Source organism: Hyperolius riggenbachi, chromosome 3, assembly GCF_040937935.1.
Source record: "Hyperolius riggenbachi isolate aHypRig1 chromosome 3, aHypRig1.pri, whole genome shotgun sequence".
Classification (NCBI taxonomy): Eukaryota; Metazoa; Chordata; class Amphibia; order Anura; family Hyperoliidae; genus Hyperolius; species Hyperolius riggenbachi.
This window is the reverse complement of record NC_090648.1, coordinates 73,345,670-73,365,559: the sequence shown is the minus strand read 5'-3', so window position 1 is coordinate 73,365,559 and position 19,890 is coordinate 73,345,670. Positions and strand designations below refer to the sequence as shown.

The 19,890-nt window shown below is 45.2% G+C and overlaps 1 protein-coding gene across 5 annotated transcripts in view; it reads left to right on the top strand.

The window, feature by feature from the left end:
* Positions 1-19,890, top strand: part of PDE4A (phosphodiesterase 4A) — a 479,899-nt gene that overhangs the window by 289,663 nt on the left and 170,346 nt on the right. The window contains exon 1 of one of the 5 annotated variants that reach the window (XM_068274380.1): positions 806-912. The exons of the other annotated variants lie outside the window; for them this stretch is intronic. Within the exon in view, the coding sequence (XP_068130481.1) occupies positions 806-912 (107 nt within the window). Of the gene's footprint in view, positions 1-805; positions 913-19,890 lie in introns of those variants that run through there. 5 annotated transcript variants of the gene reach the window in all.

The window sequence follows — 19,890 nt, the reverse complement described above, 5'->3', positions numbered from 1 at the left end:
TGTGGAGAGTGTAGAATGACGGGTATGTGTTGTGACTAGAGGAGTACCTGGCACTGTGGAGAGTGTAGAATGAGGGGTATGTATTGTGGCTAGAGGAGTAGCACTGGCACTGTGGAGAGTGTAGAATGAGGGGTATGTATTGTGGCTAGAGGAGTACCGGGCACTGTAGAGAGTGTAGAATGAGGGGTATGTATTGTGGCTAGAGGAGTACCTGGCACTGTGGAGTGTAGAATGAGGGGTATGTATTGTGACTAGAGGAGTACCTGGCACTGTAGAGAGTGTAGAATGAGGGGTCTATATTGTGAATAGAGGAGTACCTGGCACTGTAGAGAGTGTAGAATGAGGGGTGTGTATTGTGGCTAGAGGAGTAGCACTGGCACTGTGGAGAGTATAGAATGAGGGGTCTATATTGTGAATAGAGGAGTACCTGGCACTGTGGAGAGTGCAAAGCCATGTGCCCGGACACAGGTGGATTCTGCTCCATAGAGCAGAGTGTACATTCTCCTGACAGAACAATAGGCATTCTTGTACTGACGTCACATCACTACTGAGCCATGTCTCTCGTCCCTGTCAGACCCCGCGGCTCTGGAACGCTCATAGCATAGAGGGTTAAGAGATTCGGAGTAACCTTCTTATGTAATGGGACCGCCGCCCTCCCCTGCAATCCACTTCCAGGACTTGTAGCCATTGCAGTGCAGAGGGGGTGTAGCCCTCAGTGTACAGTGTGTGTGTAGCCGCCTCTCTCCAGTCCCGCAGCGCTGCTCAGCACAGGACTTTACTGAGATCCCCTCTCCCCATCCCACCTATGCCCTCCAGAAGCCGGGGCGTCCTGCGGGTCCCAAGGACACCCAGCATGCATTTCTCCTTCAGCGAGGAGGACATCAAGAGGCACCGACTGGTCAAGTCTGTTAGGTTAGTTCGGAAAGTATCTTTACTGCACCTCCAGCACTTTATTCTGTAGCTGAGTACAGCTGAGACACGACACAGTGCAATGCTATGGAGTACAGGGGAAAACTTACACGACTTTCAGTGCTGTTGATGCCATGCTTCCCTGCATGCCCAGTGCCACTTGTAGCCCCTTAGTAAGTGCAGGAATGTCATTGCCTACAGGTGTGAGTGCTGTTCTCTCTATAGGTGCTTCTGGCTTTTGCTGCTCTCTGTAGGTGCTTCTAGCTTTTGCTGCTCTCTGTAGGTGATTTTGGCTTTTTTTACATAAGATGCGAAAAAAGGAGTGTCTATTATTGTTATATATTATGAGTTGGCAGTTAGTGTACAGTATGTAGCACTGAGCAATAGACACTGATCAGCCAAAATAGACACTGATCAGCCAAAACATTAAAACCATATTATTGTGTAGTGTCCCATTCAGCTATGACCTGTTAAGGAATGGACATCACAGTTCCTCTGAAGGTGTCCAGTGGTGGTCTGGCACCAAGATGTTGCCAGCAGATCTAGTTATGATGTGGAGCCTGCTTGGGCTACTAATTGGAATGGTATTGAGATTAGGTTAATTTGGAGGCAAAAGAAAAATGTAATTCTTCTGATTAGGCCCTCTTCTTCTGTTGCTGTTTAGTCCAGTGTTGACACTGTGATAGATAATTTGGCAGTAGCCGGGGATGAGCATTCTGACTGGTCTGCAGCTATACAGACCTGTACAGAGAAACAGTGGCGTAGCTAAGGAGCTGTGGGCCCCGATGCAAGTTTTACCTTGGGGCCCCCCAAGCACTCTATACATAGCAATTGATACGTTGCACCAAAACCTGCCAATGGCAACTACAGTGTCAGAGGTGCAAGGAAGGGATGGGAAACAGTTTGTTAATGATTACCACTATTTAAAGTATCTATAGAAGTGATTATTATGAGCACAGGACCAATAGAGAGCTAATACTGTAGTTGAGGGAGGGCCCTTCGGGGCCCCTCTGGCCCAAGGGCCCCGATGCGGTCGCTACCGCTGCACCCCCTATTGCTACGCCCGCTGCAATGGACTGAGTGTTCTGACACTTTTCTCACATGGCCAACATGTTTTTAGTAGTTTTTCTTTAGTAGCCCTTATGTGGGATAGGACTCTGGACTCCCCACATGCATCAATGGTCTTTGGCCATCCATGACCCTGTTTCTTTCACCAATGAAGTAATTTAGCCATGACAAGTTGGCCCTTGTCAAAGTTGCCCAGATCCTTATGATTGCCCATTTTTCCTGCTTTCACCGCAGTCTATTCCCTTGCTACCTGATATAACCCATTGACTCCGACCATTGTAACAGGATAATTTCATACACTTTGCCTAAAAGTTCTACTTCTTATGCTGGGAATACACCATAAGTTTTTTCAGCAGATAGATGGTTCAATAGATCATTTCTGACATGTCCGATCTTATTTCTCATAGAAGTGAATGGAAATTGATAAGAAAAGATAAGAAAATCGATCAAAAATAAGATCGGACAGTAAATCGACTGAATAATATCATATAGGATCTCATAGTATTCCCAGCAAAAAGGTGACCATACACTATAGATTTGCAGCAGATTCGACCATCAGATTTCTGTCAGATGCATGTCAAGTCCAATCTGACAGGATCTATATCTGTGTGCCACACGCTAGGAACAGATTTCCAAGAGATTTCGGAATCTAAATGCATTATTACACCAATAGATCCAATGTAACTCTATGGGCCATCGATCTGCTGCCAGCAGCAGATCGACCACGATTTTCCATCCAGCTAGACAGATCAAATCGATCAAAATCAGCCACAAATCGATCAATCAGCTGATTTGATAGAATAGATTTCTGTTTGACCGATCAATGGCTGAAATCGACCAGTGTATGGGCCCCTTAACATTGTGACTGATGTATGTTGGCTTTAGATCCGTCACAAAAAACGAAAACTATCTTGAAAAGTTTTAACAAGTTGCCCAAGTCGTGAAGGTTACTCAAAAAGTTCAGCTGTTGCCCTTCATAATATGACTTCTTTTATTTTATGGACATTTTCGTGTAGCCTACAAAGTGTACAAAAGTTAACCATGCTGATTACTGCTCTAAATGAGATGTGATGTGCCAAATTTGGTCACACACATCTATATGTTTTTGGGGAATAATGGGCACAATCAGATTACTTAGAGGAAACAGATGTCAACATGGGGTATATGCAAACTTCATACATGTACTGACTATGGTGGGGATGGCATTAGGGACCCCTGTGCTGCAAGGCAGGTGTCTACTGCTAAGGAGATTACACATACTTACTGACACAGCCTGGCTGGTAATGGTATCTGTGTTAAACAATCTATGCTGTCAAACTGTTGTTTCCTAGCAGCCAATCCACTGCCTGCTGTCACAATTCAAGTGCAGGTTGGAAGGTGAAAAATGGGATGTTATTGGTTGCTATGATCAACAGTGAAAGTTTGGTTCTCAGCCAATGACAGATGAGCGCAGTTCCTTCTTGCAGTGTAGCTTACGTCAGTCCATTTTTCTGAGCAGTTAGCAAGCTGCAGGTCCGACACATTGTAATGCCTCGCAACTGGCTAATTAGTGAAATGCATCTAATTCCTTTCAGCGGGAACCACACCATGTGTGTGTATTGATGCAACCCCCGGGCACAGCAGGCTTGTATAGACCTATGTTTGGTGAGGATGGTATTTAGGACTTTTTATGAATATCTGCGTCATGTGACCTCTTCTGGTACATAACAGGACTTATTTCCTTAAATAGCCGGACCTGGTCACCGTGAGCCTACAGGGCATCAGATGTGCTGTATGATAATGAAGAAAAACATTGGGGGAGAAAGCTAGAAAGTAATTTTATTCCTTCTGATAGTCCCAGCAAGCATTGCAGCACTTTATACCAGGTCTGTGGAGTCGGTACAAAAATCATCCGACTCCAACTCCGTTTATGAAACCACCGACTCCAGGTACCCAAATACTGCTCCGACTCCTCCACTCTGACTCCACAGCCCTGATTTATACAGCACATGGATCAAATGTGCTCGCATTCATTTCTGAACCTTCTACATTGTTTCCAACAGCAGCCTGCTACCTGGCAGCACACACATTGATGATTAAATTGGACCTGAACTCAGAACGTCCTCTCTGCTCTAAAAGATAAGGAACATCAAAATAACCTTTAAGAAAAAACATTTCTTTGTTACAGCTGATACAAATCCTGCAATAAATCTGCAGTGTGTCTACTTCCTGCTTTCATGGAAGCAGCCATATAGTTAATTTCCTGTGTTTACCAATAAGCTGCTCTGTCGTGGCAGTTAGCTGACATAGCTGCACACTTAGCAGTGCAGGAAACGTTGCGTTTTTATGTATATTCGTTTGTATTGCGGTTTCCATACGTTTGCGGTTTTGTTTCCACACATGCATTTTGCGTGCGTTTTTACGCGTTTGCGGTTCGCATATACAAAACACATCTGCGTTTTTCTATTGCGTTTTATGCAAATCACTACGAAGACAACAAGATGCGGAAATAAATCAGAATAACATTTAAAAAAAAAAAAAAAAAAAAAAATGCATGAAAAATGCATACAAAATGCATTACATTGCGTCACCATTGACTTCCATTATGTGCGTTTTAGAAAGCGCATATAATAAAACGCATATGCGTTTTTTTTATGTGAGTTTTTTGATGTGGCCCATTGACTAACATTGCAGGCACAAACGCTGTGTTTTCCAGAAAGCTAGCGTTCTGCTAAGTGTGTTCCCAGCCTCAGAGATCAAATTACACTTGTGATTAGTGACAGATGAGGGGGAATTAGACAGGCTTAACTCTAAATACATACAGGGTGCATTTCTCTATGTTTTCCTTCTGCCCTGTGCAAGAGTTCAGGTCCACTTTAAGCTACATTCTGGTTGGCTATTATCCTCTGGGAATTTGTGTTAGATGGCTCTGAACAGTTTAATAGTAGCTACTTATTATTGCATATGACTAATTATAGAAGATGCAATAGAGAGGGCCACGCTCTATTGCAAAAAAATTGATCAAAATTCAGAGCAGGCATGTTGGAAAAAATCGATCTGGCAGGTAAATCTAACAGAAAATTGTATAGTGTGTACCTAGCATTAAGCATACACATATTTACCTTTGTCACCATTACTGTCTGCATTTGGGCTTTGAGAAAGGGGGCTTCTCAGGGCCCCAAAACAATTGTCAGCTAGCAGTGTGGACTGATGGAATAAAAGCAACTTTAAAGGATACCCCAACTGAAATGTGACATGATGAGATAGACATGTGTATGTACAGTGCCTAGCACACAGATAACTATGCTGTGTTCCTTTTTTTCTTTCTCTGCCTGAAAGAGTTAAATATCAGGTATGTAAGTGGCTGACTCAGTCCTGACTCAGGCATGAAGTGACTACAGTGTGACCCTCACTGATAAGAAATTCCCCTTTTTTACCTCTTTCTTGCTCTCAGAAACCATTTTCTGCTAGGAAAGTGTTTTATAGTTGGAATTTCTTATCAGTGAGGGTCACACTGTAGTCACTTCCTGTCTGAGTCAGGACTGAGTCAGCCACTTGCATACCTTATATTTAACTCTTTCAGGCAGAAAAATAAAAAAAGGAACACAGCATAGTTATCTGTTTGCTAGGCACTGTACATACACATGTCTATCTCATTATGTCACATTTCAGTTGGGGTATCCTTTAATTATGTAACTGGTGTGCTAGCCTAATCTGCAATGACTTCATATTCTGGTTGGTGGTTTGGCCGACCACCTTGGTTACACACCCAGACTACTACCAGAGCAGGTGTGCCACTGTGCGTCTATCTGCGGTTTGCAAGTGATTGAAAACGGATTGGAAAACTCAGCAAATTGCACATAGTGTTAAAGGGAATCTGAAGTGAAAATACAATTATGAGATAATGATTTGTATGTGTAGTTCAGCTAAGAAATAGAACATTAGTAGCAAAGATATGAATCTCATTGTTTCCAGTACAGGAACAGTTAAAAAACGTAACTTGTTATATATGCAAAAGAGCTTCACTGAGCTCTCCGACCAGCCTTGGCTACAGTACTGTTTTCTGAAGCGCTTATCTCAACCTGTCGCTACCTGTTTTCTGTTTGTTTGAGGTTTTTACTTCAGGAAAGTTAAAGGGGTCATTAGCTCTGCTCTGTTTCATCATTTAAAATACAGAGTGTAGTGTGTAAACTGCAAATATTAGAGAATGATGTAATGTTATTAAACTAAAGCTATATACCTGAAAATAAAAACGAGGCTTTTTATTTACTACTAATGTGCTATTAATTATCCGTACTACACATACAATTCATTATATCATACGTTTTTTTTTCCTGCTTCAATGTCACTTTAAACAGCCCTCACTGTACTTGTATACAGATGCAAAGTTTTTTTTTTTCTACATTTTTGCTCTTTGAGGAGGAATGGTTTGTAGCCGCCTCAGTGTGACTGTGGGATGGTCGTTGAGGTTTGGGGAACGCTGCCTTATGTCACTGTTGTTTGGATTGCGGCAGTGTGCTGCCATTGTGCTCGCCTGTCTCCCAGCAGAGTTGGTAGCTGGTAATAAAATGCTGGAATGTATACAGATCCGGGAGACGTTGCCCAGCCTGTGTCTATGCGGTCTGGACTGTCGTAGCAGGTGGGATGAGAACAGACTGGGCGGAACTGGTGTCTCCAGTCTAATGATATGTTTCTAGATCCAGTGACCAGGGCTGTGTGCCAGCCTCTCACTCAGTTACATGCTGTATTTCTGTGTACCCCCCCCCCCCTGCAGGGCGATGCTGCCAGCTGCATGTGCGTCCTCAGGACTCCTGAGTACATCGCTATGTGCCGGGGCTGCTGGGTGACCAGCGCTAGGCTTGCATGCTGACTGCAGGATGTCTGGAGGGGAAAGTTTCCAGGCAGGGATGGAGCTTTTGTCATCACGTCCTCCTCCGGGCTGATCAGGATCTTGGAAAGTTTTGTGTCAGGTATCAGATTTTTGTACCAGGACGTTGCGGCTTTGCACAGAGAGCAGTGATGTCACTCCTGTAAAACTACCTCATGTGTTTCAGTGAGGTCATTTCTGTCACATGACACCGTAGAAGCGTAATGGTAATCCCCAGCCGAGCGGTTTCTGTAGCAGCGAGATGTCTAATTGATAAAGAGGAGCTCCAGAGTGAGATAAATAAATAGAAGCATCCCATAGTTATAGCAGGCCTCACAACTTAAAGGGAACCTGAAGCGAGAAGAATATGGAGGCTGCCATATTTATTTCCTTTTAAAGTGACCCAGAGACAATGGATATTAAAGATTTTTACTTACCCGAGGTTCCGTCCAGCCACATAAGCACGGATGCGTTTCTCGCCGTCCTCCCGCGTGCCTCCGTTAAGCCGCGATCAGCCCCCGGTATTTGGCTTAGTCGGGCCCAGTCTGACTCAGTGACGTCTGACGGGGTCTTCTGCGCTTTTACAGAAGGTCTGCACATGCGCAAGAGGCCCCCTGCTGACGTCACTGAGCTGAATACCGGAGCTGATTGCTGCTTAAAGAGAATCTGTATTGTTAAAATCGCACAAAAGTAAACATACCAGTGCGTTAGGGGATATCTCCTATTACCCTCTGTCACAATTTCGCCGCTCCTCGCCGCATTAAAAGTGGTTAAAAACAGTTTTAAAAAGTTTGTTTATAAACAAACAAAATGGCCACCAAAACAGGAAGTAGGTTGATGTACAGTATGTCCACACATAGAAAATACATTCATACACAAGCAGGCTGTATACAGCGTTCCTTTTGAATCTCAAGACATCATTTGTGTGTTTATTTCCCCCTGTTCTCATGCACTGAGGTTTCAGGCTGCTCGTTTCTTCCTGCAAACTGCTTTGCCCTTGTCTGTAATTCTTCAGTATGTGAAAGCCCAGCCAGCTCAGAGGACGATTTATCCAGCTTGTAAAAGATAAGAGAGAAGAGAGAAGCTGCCCTAATCTAAATAATACACAGGCAGTGTGCATAGAGGGGCCTGGAAGGGGGAGTTCATAGCAGAACCACAACACTGAAGAACTTGGCAGCCTTCCAGACACAGGCCGACAAGTCTGACAGGGGAAAGATGCATTGATTTATTACAGAGACTGTGATAGCAGAAAGTGCTGCAGTAAGCCAGAACACATTAGAATAGCTTTTGGAACTTGTAGGATGATAAAAAACAGGATGCAATTTTTGTTACGGAGTCTCTTTAACCTCCCTGGCGGTAAGCCCGAGCTGAGCTCGGGCTATGCCGCGCAGGGGGAGATCTCAGCCCCTGGTGGGGCGATTTTCATTCTATAAATTGCTGTGCGCGCAGCCAGCACTTTGCTAGCCGCGCGCACAGCTTGATCGCCGCCGCTCTGCGGCGATCGGCCGCACGCAGCGGCTGAAGAGGGCCCCCCCCCCGCCAGAGCCCTGCGCTGCCCGGATCAATGAGTTCCGGGCAGCGCTATGGGCTGGATCGGGTGTGCCTGACGTCCCGATCGTCGCCATGGCGACAGGAGAAGCCAAACAGGGGAACGCGTTATATACGCGTTCCCCTGTTTGCTATAGATGCCGGCGACGATCGGACTAGAGGGCCACATGCGCCCTCTAGTGGTGTTTCATGTAGCTACCACTCTGGTAGCTTTACATGAAACATTAAAAAAAAAATAAAAAAAAATGGAATTCTGCAATTTTTGCAGAAAAAATTAAACGCCAAGGAGGTTAAAGAGAACCAGAGCTGAAGAAGATATAGATTTATACATACCTGGGGCTTCCTCCAGCTCCATAAGCCTGGATCACTCCCACGCCGCCGTCCTCCGCTGCCTCTGTCCGCCGGTACCGGGTCCCGTACTTTCGGCCAGTCGATGCAAGCGCAGTGCACTCCCTCCGTACTACGCAGATGCACGCGTACAAATCTGGAGGGAGCCCCTGTGCATGCGTACAACTGGTCGCGTCCGGCGGAAGTAATGGGACCCAGTACCGACGGTACAGGCAGCGGAGGATGGCAGTGTGGGAGCGATCCAGGCTTATGGAGCTAGAGGAAGCCCCAGGTATGCATAACATATTTTACCATTTTTAGGCTTCCCCTCGTCTCTGGTTCCCTTTAACGGCACTCAGGAGGATGATGAGGGACGCATACATGCTTATGGGGCTGTAGGAAGCCCCGGGTAAGTAAAAAATCTTTCATATCTGTTGTCTCTGGTACACAGCAATGCCAGTTGCCTGGCAGCCCTGCTGGTCTATTTGGCTGCAGTAGTGTCTGAATCACACCAGAAACAAGCATGCCGCTAATCTTGTCAGATCTGACAATAATTGCAGAAACGCTTAATCTGCTGCATACTTGTTCAGGGTCTATGACTAAATGTATTATGATAAATACTCACCTGCCGATAGATTGGTGAACCTCACAGCAACACTTCCCAATGAATGGCCTACCACCCCTCACAATTGCTCTAAACCCACAGCTGAACTCTGGTCCCTCCCCTACCTCTCGTGTCCCTACTTCTCCCTCTAGATTGTAAGCCTTTGGGCAGGTTCCTCCTCCTTTTGTGTCCTACCTGATCTTGCACCTCCATTACTGTAAACCCATGCTATGCATTTGAGTGAACCTAACTTGCCTAATCTCCAAGCTCCATCCAGTGACTGACTAAGCATTACCTGGTACTCATACTATGGTATGTGATCTGGTTTTCTTGTATTCCTGTATTGTCATATTGCTGTATGTCACCCCTAAATATTGTCTGTAACCTAAACTAATGTCCAGCGCTGCGTAATATGTTGGCGCTTTATAAATACAATAAATAATAATAATAATAACGAGGTTCCCCGATTCATCTTCCTGCCCTCGGGAACACGTGACGGCACACAATGGCAGCGAACGGAAGTTTAAATGATTGCAGCACTTTGCTCAGGTGGTGGTCGTTATCGCCACATGTCACAAAGTGTAGTTCGCTTAATCCTAAAACAATTTCTCATCGCTTAAAAAAATTGCTGGTCACCGGAAGAATTGCGAAGTTGGTACGGGCCTTTAGAGGCAGAGAATCAGCAGAATTGCCAGGCAACTGGTATTGCTTAAAAGGAAATAAATATGGCAGCCTCCATACTCCTCTCACTTCGAATGTCCTTTAAGCAGAAGCAAAGTGTAGAATGAAGAGTGAGCTGCTGTCATACCGGTGCAGTGTCCGATCGTGCTGCCCTAGAGCTACCTTCCTCCCTGAGTAACACTCATGCTTACTTTAAACCAATTACCCCAAATATCTCCGCAGCCACACCTCCTACCCTCCCCAAATGTTAAGGGTATAAAGGCAGGCCCCCGAACTGCCTCTATGCCAAATTGCAACCCCCAAACTCCACTAGTTCTCAAGGGGGGGTCCCCTCCATATAATCTAAATTTGGGGAAAAGTATTAGAGACAGAAGATCAGCAGGGCTGCCAGGTAACTGGTATTGTTTAAAATGAAATAAATATGGCAGCCTCCATATCCCTCTTGTTACATTTGTCCTTTAAGCGGCATCAGGCGCCTGCTCTACACACTAGATCCTCAGCCAAAGTGGTTGTTATCGGCCATTTAAGAAAACATGATATGGTAACAGCGTTAGAATCAGCTAGGATTCGAAATAAAAAGAAACAAAGTACCTCAGCGCTGGATAAAATGATCTACACTCGTGGTGATTCAGGATTTAAGACAGTACCTGTATTGAAGATTTCCCACCTCAACAGTCCACCAGTTGATCCAGGAGTGTAAATAGCTTGATGTAATCCCGATATCCAAGAATCGGCGTTACAGTAGTGACAGCATCGATCGCCGCACAAGCTCCGCTCACTGGTAACGCTGGAGGGCTCTCCCGATCATGTGACACCCGAACTTCCGGTTTCAACACTTCCGCGTCTCACGCTGGTTACGAGCGTCCTCTGATGTACGCTTGTGCTGAAATGAAGGAAGCGGAAAATAGTGTACACTGTGAGGTGAAACAGCCACACGCAGGGGGAGCCACTTACTGGAAAATTTCTTGATTTATTAGCAGTATTGCAACGTAGCCTCCACTACCCGACTCGAGTTTCGGCTCTCGCCTTCGTCAGGGGGTGGGGCTACCTGAACAGGAGGTCATTTTTATACATAACTCCTCCCTTCACATACTTAAGGGAGTAATGTTTAAAACATAATAAAAATAAAATAAAAACATGATAAGACAAGTCAAAAAGACCAATAAGATGAGTATACAGAGTAAAAATACGATAAAATATAAATTTTAAAATGTTAAAAATCAAAGCCAATGTGAACCACTACACAATTGCTGGTAACCTTTATATCTAAATATATAACAGGTATGTTCACTGCCCAGGATTACTAAACTTCATTCATCTCTTATAAAACAGTTCAAATCTATATTGGCATTAAGTCCATTCGGTGCGAGACTCTGTAATTGGAATATCCACCGAGTTTCCAACTGGGACAGGGCTTTTATTGCACTGCCCCCTCTCCAATGTGGACTTATCGTATCTATTCCATAGCATCTGATACCATTTGGATCTTTCCCATGGAATTTTGAGAAATGATCAGGGACACTGTGAGCTTTCTTATCAGGATGGCCTATATTGTATATGTGTTCTGAGCATCTTTTCTTTACACGTCTACCCGTGCGGCCTACATATTGCAGGCCACACGGGCACTCCAAAACATATACCACATTGGTTGAATTGCAGGTTATAAATTGGTCAATAGAAAATCTTTTCCCAGTGCTAGTGGAGGTGAAGGTGGTCATCCTGCAACCTCCATATTCACAGATTTTACATTTCTTCAGTTTTTTGCAGGGAAAAAAACCTTTTAAGGTGGGGAACATAGGTGGTCTTATTCTTTTTATACAGTTTTTAATTATCTTGTCTCCCAAATTTTGAGGTCTTCTATAAATTACCTTTGGTTTATCAGGTAATACAGGGCCTATAACGGGATCCTCCTTTAAGATGCCCCAATTGTCATTGAGCATCTTTTTCATCTTTTTATGATCCCGAGAATAAGTAGTGATAAAGGAGAACTCTGAGGTGGTAGTGGCAGATGACATAGCTACAGGGTTCTTCTTCTTTAATCTAACATCTCTGCCCTCTTTCAATACTTTTAACCTCTCACTCTGAATCAAGTCTTTGCTGTAACCTTTCTCGATGAATCGATGTGCAAGGATCTCCGATTGCGTCCAATAGTCGGAATCTTTCGTACAATTCCTACGTACTCTGCAAAATTGGCCCCTAGGAATGTTTTGTAACCAGGGGGCATGATGGCAGCTCGTTGAGTCAATGTAGGAATTCCTATCACTGTCCTTGAAGTAACACTTTGTCTTCAACTGCCCATCTTCAATAAAAATGTTCAGATCCAGAAAATTGACTTCCAATTTGCTATAACTGACCGAGAATTCTAGGTTCCAATTGTTGTCATTAATGGAGGTAATGAAAGAGGATAAAGAGGTCTCATCCCCTCGCCAAATAAAGAGGCAGTCATCTATAAAGCGTCTCCAAAATAAAAGGGGGCCTTCTTTAAACGTTCCTAGACTGGTAAATTCCCAATCCGACATATACAGGTTTGCTACACTGTTGTTTTCTTTTTAGGATTCGAAATAATCAAGCATCTAACACAATCTCAGGGCGAAATGCATTATTACATAAAACATAACACAGTAGTGATATACCAGTATGGGACCTAGCCTATAAACATCTATGTTGGGTTATCGTCAGAAGTAGTTAGTGGTGATTTGTATACTATACACGCTTGTGTACAGCAGCTCCCAACCTGGGAGCAATCCGCTCGGTGGATCAACTCACGCCTAGCGATGGCCAATCAGATTGCCTAGGCCCCTCCGTCGTCCCTCCCCCGCCTCCCCGCATAGCAACGCAGGGCGTCGTCAGCTACACAGCTGACTCACATCTGTGGTCCCGGTCCTTGATGGGCTGCATCTATCAAAGGTGTGGGCGTCCCTTTGGTCCACATTTTCTGTGCTTTTGAAATTCATTTCTTGGGGCACCCTCTGTGCATTTACAGTAAATAAGTTTATGGAAAGGCGAAAATCAACCATTGTGAGACCCAGGAAGATGCCAGGGCCACTGAGTGAAGAACAATAACTTTCCTGGCCATAAATAATGTCTTTCTCAAGAGAATAGGCTGCAATTTAGCTCCATACTCCTAAAATAAACCTAACAGACATATCTTGGGATCAGATCGCACTGTCCATTCTGACACTTAAGACAAAAGTTGTGTTACTTGAGTCCAGAACTGACTGATGACTGGACATTCCCAGATATGGTGCCAGAAAGCAGCACACAGCACACCTGGGACAACCTGATGTCCATATCCATTCACAGTTTGACTGGAACAATTGATTTCTGGCAATTAGACCTGCCTAAAATCTCTTGCTGCACTAAAAACCTGTCAGTAACTTAGGGCATGCAGGCAGAACCCTCTCTTACCTCTGGAATTCCCAGGAGATTTAACAACCTGATAGCTGGTATCATTGTCCACTTTTGAGTTGACCAACCCTTGAGACCCTTCCCTGGCTGTACCGGGTGGGGGTGTGTCATTTTACTTCTATGGCACTTGTGTGGTTTATGTTTGTCAGGGAAGATCTTTTTTGGACATCTGTCATACATCATAGCATTCCTCATACATCATTTGGGAATTCGAGGAGGAATCGCACATCACTGTGGAGGTGCTGGACCCGAGTAACAGTCAATGATAAATCCAATAGGTCCGCATATGTAGACCAAGTCTGCTGTTTTATTCAAAAAACGTGACACAATTCCATTCCATAACCAACTATTCGTTTCGGGGCCCCCAGGTGTCCCCTTTGTCAAGGTAAACACACAGAATGGTAAACAAACAGAATGTTTGAATAAAACAGCAGACTTGGTCTACATATGAGTGTGCGGACCTTCTGGATTTATCATACATCATTTGGACATATATCATCTTTTAAAATGATGTATACAGCTAAATATTTTCTCTGAATGACCTGTTTAAAGTGATCGTTGTGAAAACATTGTACAGACATGAGCTCAGAATCAGATAATTTTGGTGCGATGAAAAGCTTTGCCACTGTATCCGCTGTGGGGTGTGTGATTTTGGCACTAGTGTTCAGCTGTCACATAGCCAAAACACCCCCATTTAAGATGATGGAAGATTATTATTATTTAGTATTTATATAGTGCTGACATCTTCTGCAGAGCTGTACAGAGTATATATTGTCTTGTCACTAACTGTCCTCAGAGGGGCTCACAATCTAATCCTTGCCATAGTCGTATGCCTATATACCAGTTTTAGGGGGAAGCCAATTAATTTATCTCTGTGTTTTTGGGATGTGGGAGGAAACCCACTAAGACACGGGGAGAATGTACAAACTCTGTGCAGAAATCAGGGCTGTGGAGGCGGTACAAAAATCATCCGGCTCCAATTTATGAAACCACCGACACCAACTCCGACTCCAGGTACGCAAAATGGCTCCGACTCTGACTCCTCAACTCCTTAGTCCAGTGATCTGCAAACTTGGCTCTCCAGCTGTTAAGGAACTACAAGTCCCACAATGCATTTGCTTTTATGAATCATGACTGTGGCTGTCAGACTCCTGCAATGCATTGTGGGGCTTGTAGTGCCTTAACAGCTGGAGAGCCAAGTTTGCAGATCACTGCCTTAGTCTTTTACATTGTGGCAGTTTGCCCAGAGTACCGCGGTACTCAGAGCTTCTTGTGGGAGGGGTTTCAGCACAAAATCAGTCATACAGCGCCCCCTGATGGTCTGTTTGTGAAAAGCATTATATTTCTCATGTAAAAGGGGGTATCAGCTACTGATTGGGATAAAGTTCAATTCTAGGTTGGAGTTTCTCTTTTAACCGGACAAAAGTGCAGACCACTATGCCACCGTGCTGCCCAGATGGAAAACGGGAGGTTAGGGAATAGAGTCAGAAATGATTACCTCTATTTAGGGTTAGAAGGTTAGGGCCTATTTCCACTACACGCAGATTGGATGCAGAATGGATGCAGAAAAACTGACTCCAATGAATGCCTATGGGAAAATCTGCATCAGAAAGATAGTGTTTAGTGGAAACAGGCCCATAGACATTCATTGGAGTCAGTCCATTCTGCATCCAATCTGCGTGTAGTGGAAACAGGCCCTAAAGTTAGGCATCAGTTAGGAGGGGAGGTTAGGTTTTGGCATCAGGAAAAAGTTACTGTAATGCTGGGCATACACGGGTCGATCCGGCGGCCGATTAGCCGCCGGATCGACCCCCTCCGCGACCCCGCTCGTCCCCGCCGGCGCTTCTTATCACTCACTCGATTCGCCGCTATTGTCCGCCTGCGGGGATCGAGCGCGGAATCGTTCCCCACGTTGATCGGACACGTCGGATATTATCAATCGAGCCATTAGGCTAGATTGATAATCCTCCCCTCGACGCCGTGTACGCCCAGCATTAGGGCAGAAGTTGGCATTGAATGTCAGGATAGAGTTAAGATAAGATGTGGACCTGAACTCTTGCACAGGACAGAAGGAAGACAAAGAGAAATGCACCTTGTATGTATTTAGAGAGTTTAGCCAGTTTAGCCTGTTTAATTCCCCCTCATCTGTGTCTAATCACAAGTTGTAATTTGATCACTCCCCTGTGTCACATGACTACCACGGCAGAGATGGCAGATAAGCTCATTTGAAAGCACAGGCTGTAAACAATATGTCTGCTTCCGTGAATCAGGAAGTAGACACACTGCATATTTATTTTAGGATTTGTATCAGCTGTAACCAATAAATGTTTTTCTTTAAAGGTTATTATGTTGTTGCCTATCTTTTAGAGCAGAGAGTACATTCTGAGTTGAGGTCCACTTTAAGGGAGAATTCAGAGTTTGTGTAAGGAAGGTGCTAACAATGTAAGAGGGGGGGGGGGGGGGGGGTGTCTATGTTGTCATTGTTAGGGTTAGGAGTTTAATTTTAGGTGTCAAATGGGGTCATTTTTTCACATCCTAGATCACCCAACTCAATCAGGAAAGGTAACAAGTCAGTGAAAACGCATTGCACTTACATGCCTGGGCCCACTGTGCTGTGTGCATACTACTGTACATTGTTTTACTAGTGTTGCATCCATATGGAGGTATGAGAAGACAGCAGAGCACTATTGTTTGCTTGTAGCTGCAGCACATCACACCTTGTGTGTAGAGCCTTATTTACACCTCCAGCTCCTTGTGTGTATCGCTTTGTGTTGTCTAGCGTGTGTACAGTTGCCCCATAATGTTGTTAAGTGATTCACTGTGGCAGATTGCTAAATGACCAATGGGCTACTTTAGTTCCCTCCAGCATAGGAATCCACTCTTTTTCTACCTGTCATCCCTCCTCCCCTCTTCATGTAACAGTACATTCCAGTCCAGGCTATTACTGAACAACATGTCTGTATTCTTATTGCCTGAAATGTTGCCCTAAGGATCGATCAAGGATAATCAAAGGCGACATTTGATGTGCATAATGAGGCTTTAGGAAGGCAAAGGAATGGGAGGCAGAAGAGGCTGCGGTTTGTAAGCAATGACACTGTGCTGTCGTCTAATGACTCCTTTTTTAGGAGCTCAGCCAGTAATGCTGATGTACTCCAACAATTCAATCTCAGAGCTGCAAAAGAGTAGGAATCCTTTAATTTATGGCTGGTTTCGGCCTTGCGCTCTCGTCAGGGGTCTCTGAACGACGCAAGACGGAAACTGGAGAGTGGGCACTACCGTGTAAAATCCAAAAAGCATAAAGACGTCTGCCACTATAGTTTAATGACCGCAGCTGGGAATACAAAATTCAACTGTGCAAAATAGCATCTATGCATATGAGCTTGTATCAAGACAGTATGCAGTTCAAACTGAAAACATTTGAATACTTATGAATAGATGGCCTTACGAGCGTTTCGCAGGGTTAATACCAAGCTTTTTCCGAGGCCGGTGTGCACCCAGTCTCAGAAGATGCTTGGCATTAACCCTGCGATACGCTCGTAAGGCCGTGCACCCTCTGGCACCCACAGCTGCCTCCCCACCACCCATTCACAACATGGACTCAAGTATTCACATTTTTTCACTTCAAACTGCATACTGTCTTGATACAAGCTCATATGCATTGCTGCTATTTGAATTTTGTATTCCCAGCTGCTGTCATTAAAGTGGACCTGAACTCTTGCACAGGACAGAAGGAAAACATGGAGAAATGCACCCTGTATGTATTTAGAGAGTTTAGGCTGAACCACTTAACGACCAGCTAACGCCGATGGGAGGCGGCTGGTCGTTTGTGGGTTTACATGGAAACGCGGCAGTTCCATGTCAGTTCACGGAGGGTGTCTCCGTGAATAGCCTGCGAGCCTCCGACCGCGGCTTGCAGGCTAATTGTAAACACGCGGGAAAGAAATCCCCGCTGTTTACATCAATACGGTGCTGCTGTGCAGCAGCGCCGTAAAGGAGATCGGCGATCCCCGGCCTCTGATTGGCCGGGGATCGCCGCCGTCTGATAAGGCTAATGCCTATTGGAGGCGGTACAGGACGGATCGCCGTCCTGTGCCGCCCAGATCCGGAGGGAGAGGGAGGTAAGGGGAGGGAGCGCGCAATATCGATGCGGAGGGGGGCTTTGAGGAGCACCTCCAGCAGGTCATCCCCCTTGTGGGGAAAAAAGAGGGGAAGTCTAATCGCCCTGCCTTTAACACGATCTGTGCTGCGGCTGGAGAGCCCACACAGCACAGATCACAATGAACAGCCTCGGTCCTTAAGTGGTTAATCTCAAGTTGTAATTTGATCCCCTGTGTCACATGACTGCCACTGCAGATAAGCTGACAAGCCCATTTGAAAGCACAGGCTAAACAATACACTGTATGTCTGCTTCCATGAATCAGGAAGTAGAACTTTAGGATTTGTATCAGCTGTAACAAATAAATGTTTTTTTTGTTTAAAGGTTATTATGCTGTTGTGTATCTTTTAGAGCAGAGAGGAGGTCTGAGTTCAGGTCCACTTTAAGCTATAGTGCCAGACTTTTTTGCTTTTTGGATTTTTCCATGGACTTTGCTCTCATGGTCTTGAGCACATAGTTTTAGTTTGGGTGTTTACATTGGTTGTGTACTATATGCTGGAACTATCCATTGTACTTACTGCAATTTAGTCTGAGTGCCTGTCAGCCTCTTTGATACTAGAGTGGGCAGTACTGCAGTTGTTTACCATTGAATCCAGCACTTTAGGTACATTTTATGCATGATTTTATTTGTTGGGTCCCTGTTGCGCAGAACCCACGATTTGAGTACTGACCACGTTTTCTACATCATGTGTTGATGGTCATCTTGTGTTACTTGGTGGCTGCAGAAATTGTCAAATTGGGGTTTCCTACTGTTGGCAGTGCTGAAGTTGAATTGTTGGGAGTTCTTGTGCACCTATCTGTGTAGTGGGAACTAGGGCTGAACGATTTATTGCTTTTAAACTGAAATTGTGATTTCATCCAAGACTATAAAGTGATCGTCAAAGCTGCGTTTTTTTGTGAGAAGCAATGGGCCAGCGCTACAATGTATGTTTGCTCCACCGCGGCTTGTGTAACTGTGGTGTGCGGATGGTGGTGGGGTGAGTAGGCAGCTCAGCAGGCAGGGATACATACGTTACCTATTTTGCTGGCATCGTGGTTTCCATGGTTCACATTCTGGCTACCTATACTGGGGGCACATATACCTGACTATACCGGGGGCACCCATACCTAGTTACCTACACTGGGGGCACATATACCTGACTATACCGGGGGCACCCATACCTAGTTACCTACACTGGGGGCAACTATACCTGACTATACCGGGAGCACCCATAGCTAGTTACCTATAATGGGGGCACCTATACCTGACTATACCGGGGGCACCCATACCTAGTTACCTATACTGGGGCACCCATACCTAGTTACCTATACTGGTGGCACCCATACCTAGTTACCTATACCGGGGACAACTATACCTGACTATACTGGGGGCATCCATACCTAGTTACCTATACTGGGGCCAACTATACCTGACTATACCGGGGGCACCCATACCTAGTTACCTATACTGGGGGCAACTATACCTGACTATACCGGGGGCACCCATACCTAGTTACCTATACTGGGGCACCCATACCTAGTTACCTATACTGGGGGCACCCATACCTAGTTACCTATACTGGGGGCAACTATACCTGACTATACTGGGGGCATCCATACCTAGTTACCTATACTGGGGCCAGCTATACCTGACTATACCGGGGGCACCCATACCTAGTTACCTATACTGGGGGCAACTATACCTGACTATACCGGGGGCACCCATACCTAGTTACCTATACCGGGGGCACCCATACCTAGTTACCTATACTGAGGCACCCATACCTAGTTACCTATACTGGGGGCACCCATACCTAGTTACCTATACTGGGGGCACCTATACCTGACTATACTGGGGGCACTCATACCTAGTTACCTATACTGGGGGCAACTATACCTGACTATACTGGGGGCACCCATACCTAGTTACCTATACTGGGGGCAACTATACCTGACTATACTGGGGGCACCCATACCTAGTTACCTATATCCCGGGGGCAACTATACCTGACTATACTGGGGGCATCCATACCTAGTTACCTATACTGGGGGCACCTATACCTGACTATACCGGGGGCACCCATACCTAGTTACCTATACTGGGGCACCCATACCTAGTTACCTATACTGGGGGCACCCATACCTAGTTACCTATACTGGGGGCACCCATACCTAGTTACCTATACTGGGGGCAACTATACCTGACTATACTGGGGGCACCCATACCTAGTTACCTATACTGGGGGCAACTATACCTGACTATACTGGGGGCACCCATACCTAGTTACCTATACTGGGGGCAACTATACCTGACTATACTGGGGGCACCCATACCTAGTTACCTATACTGGGGGCACCTATACC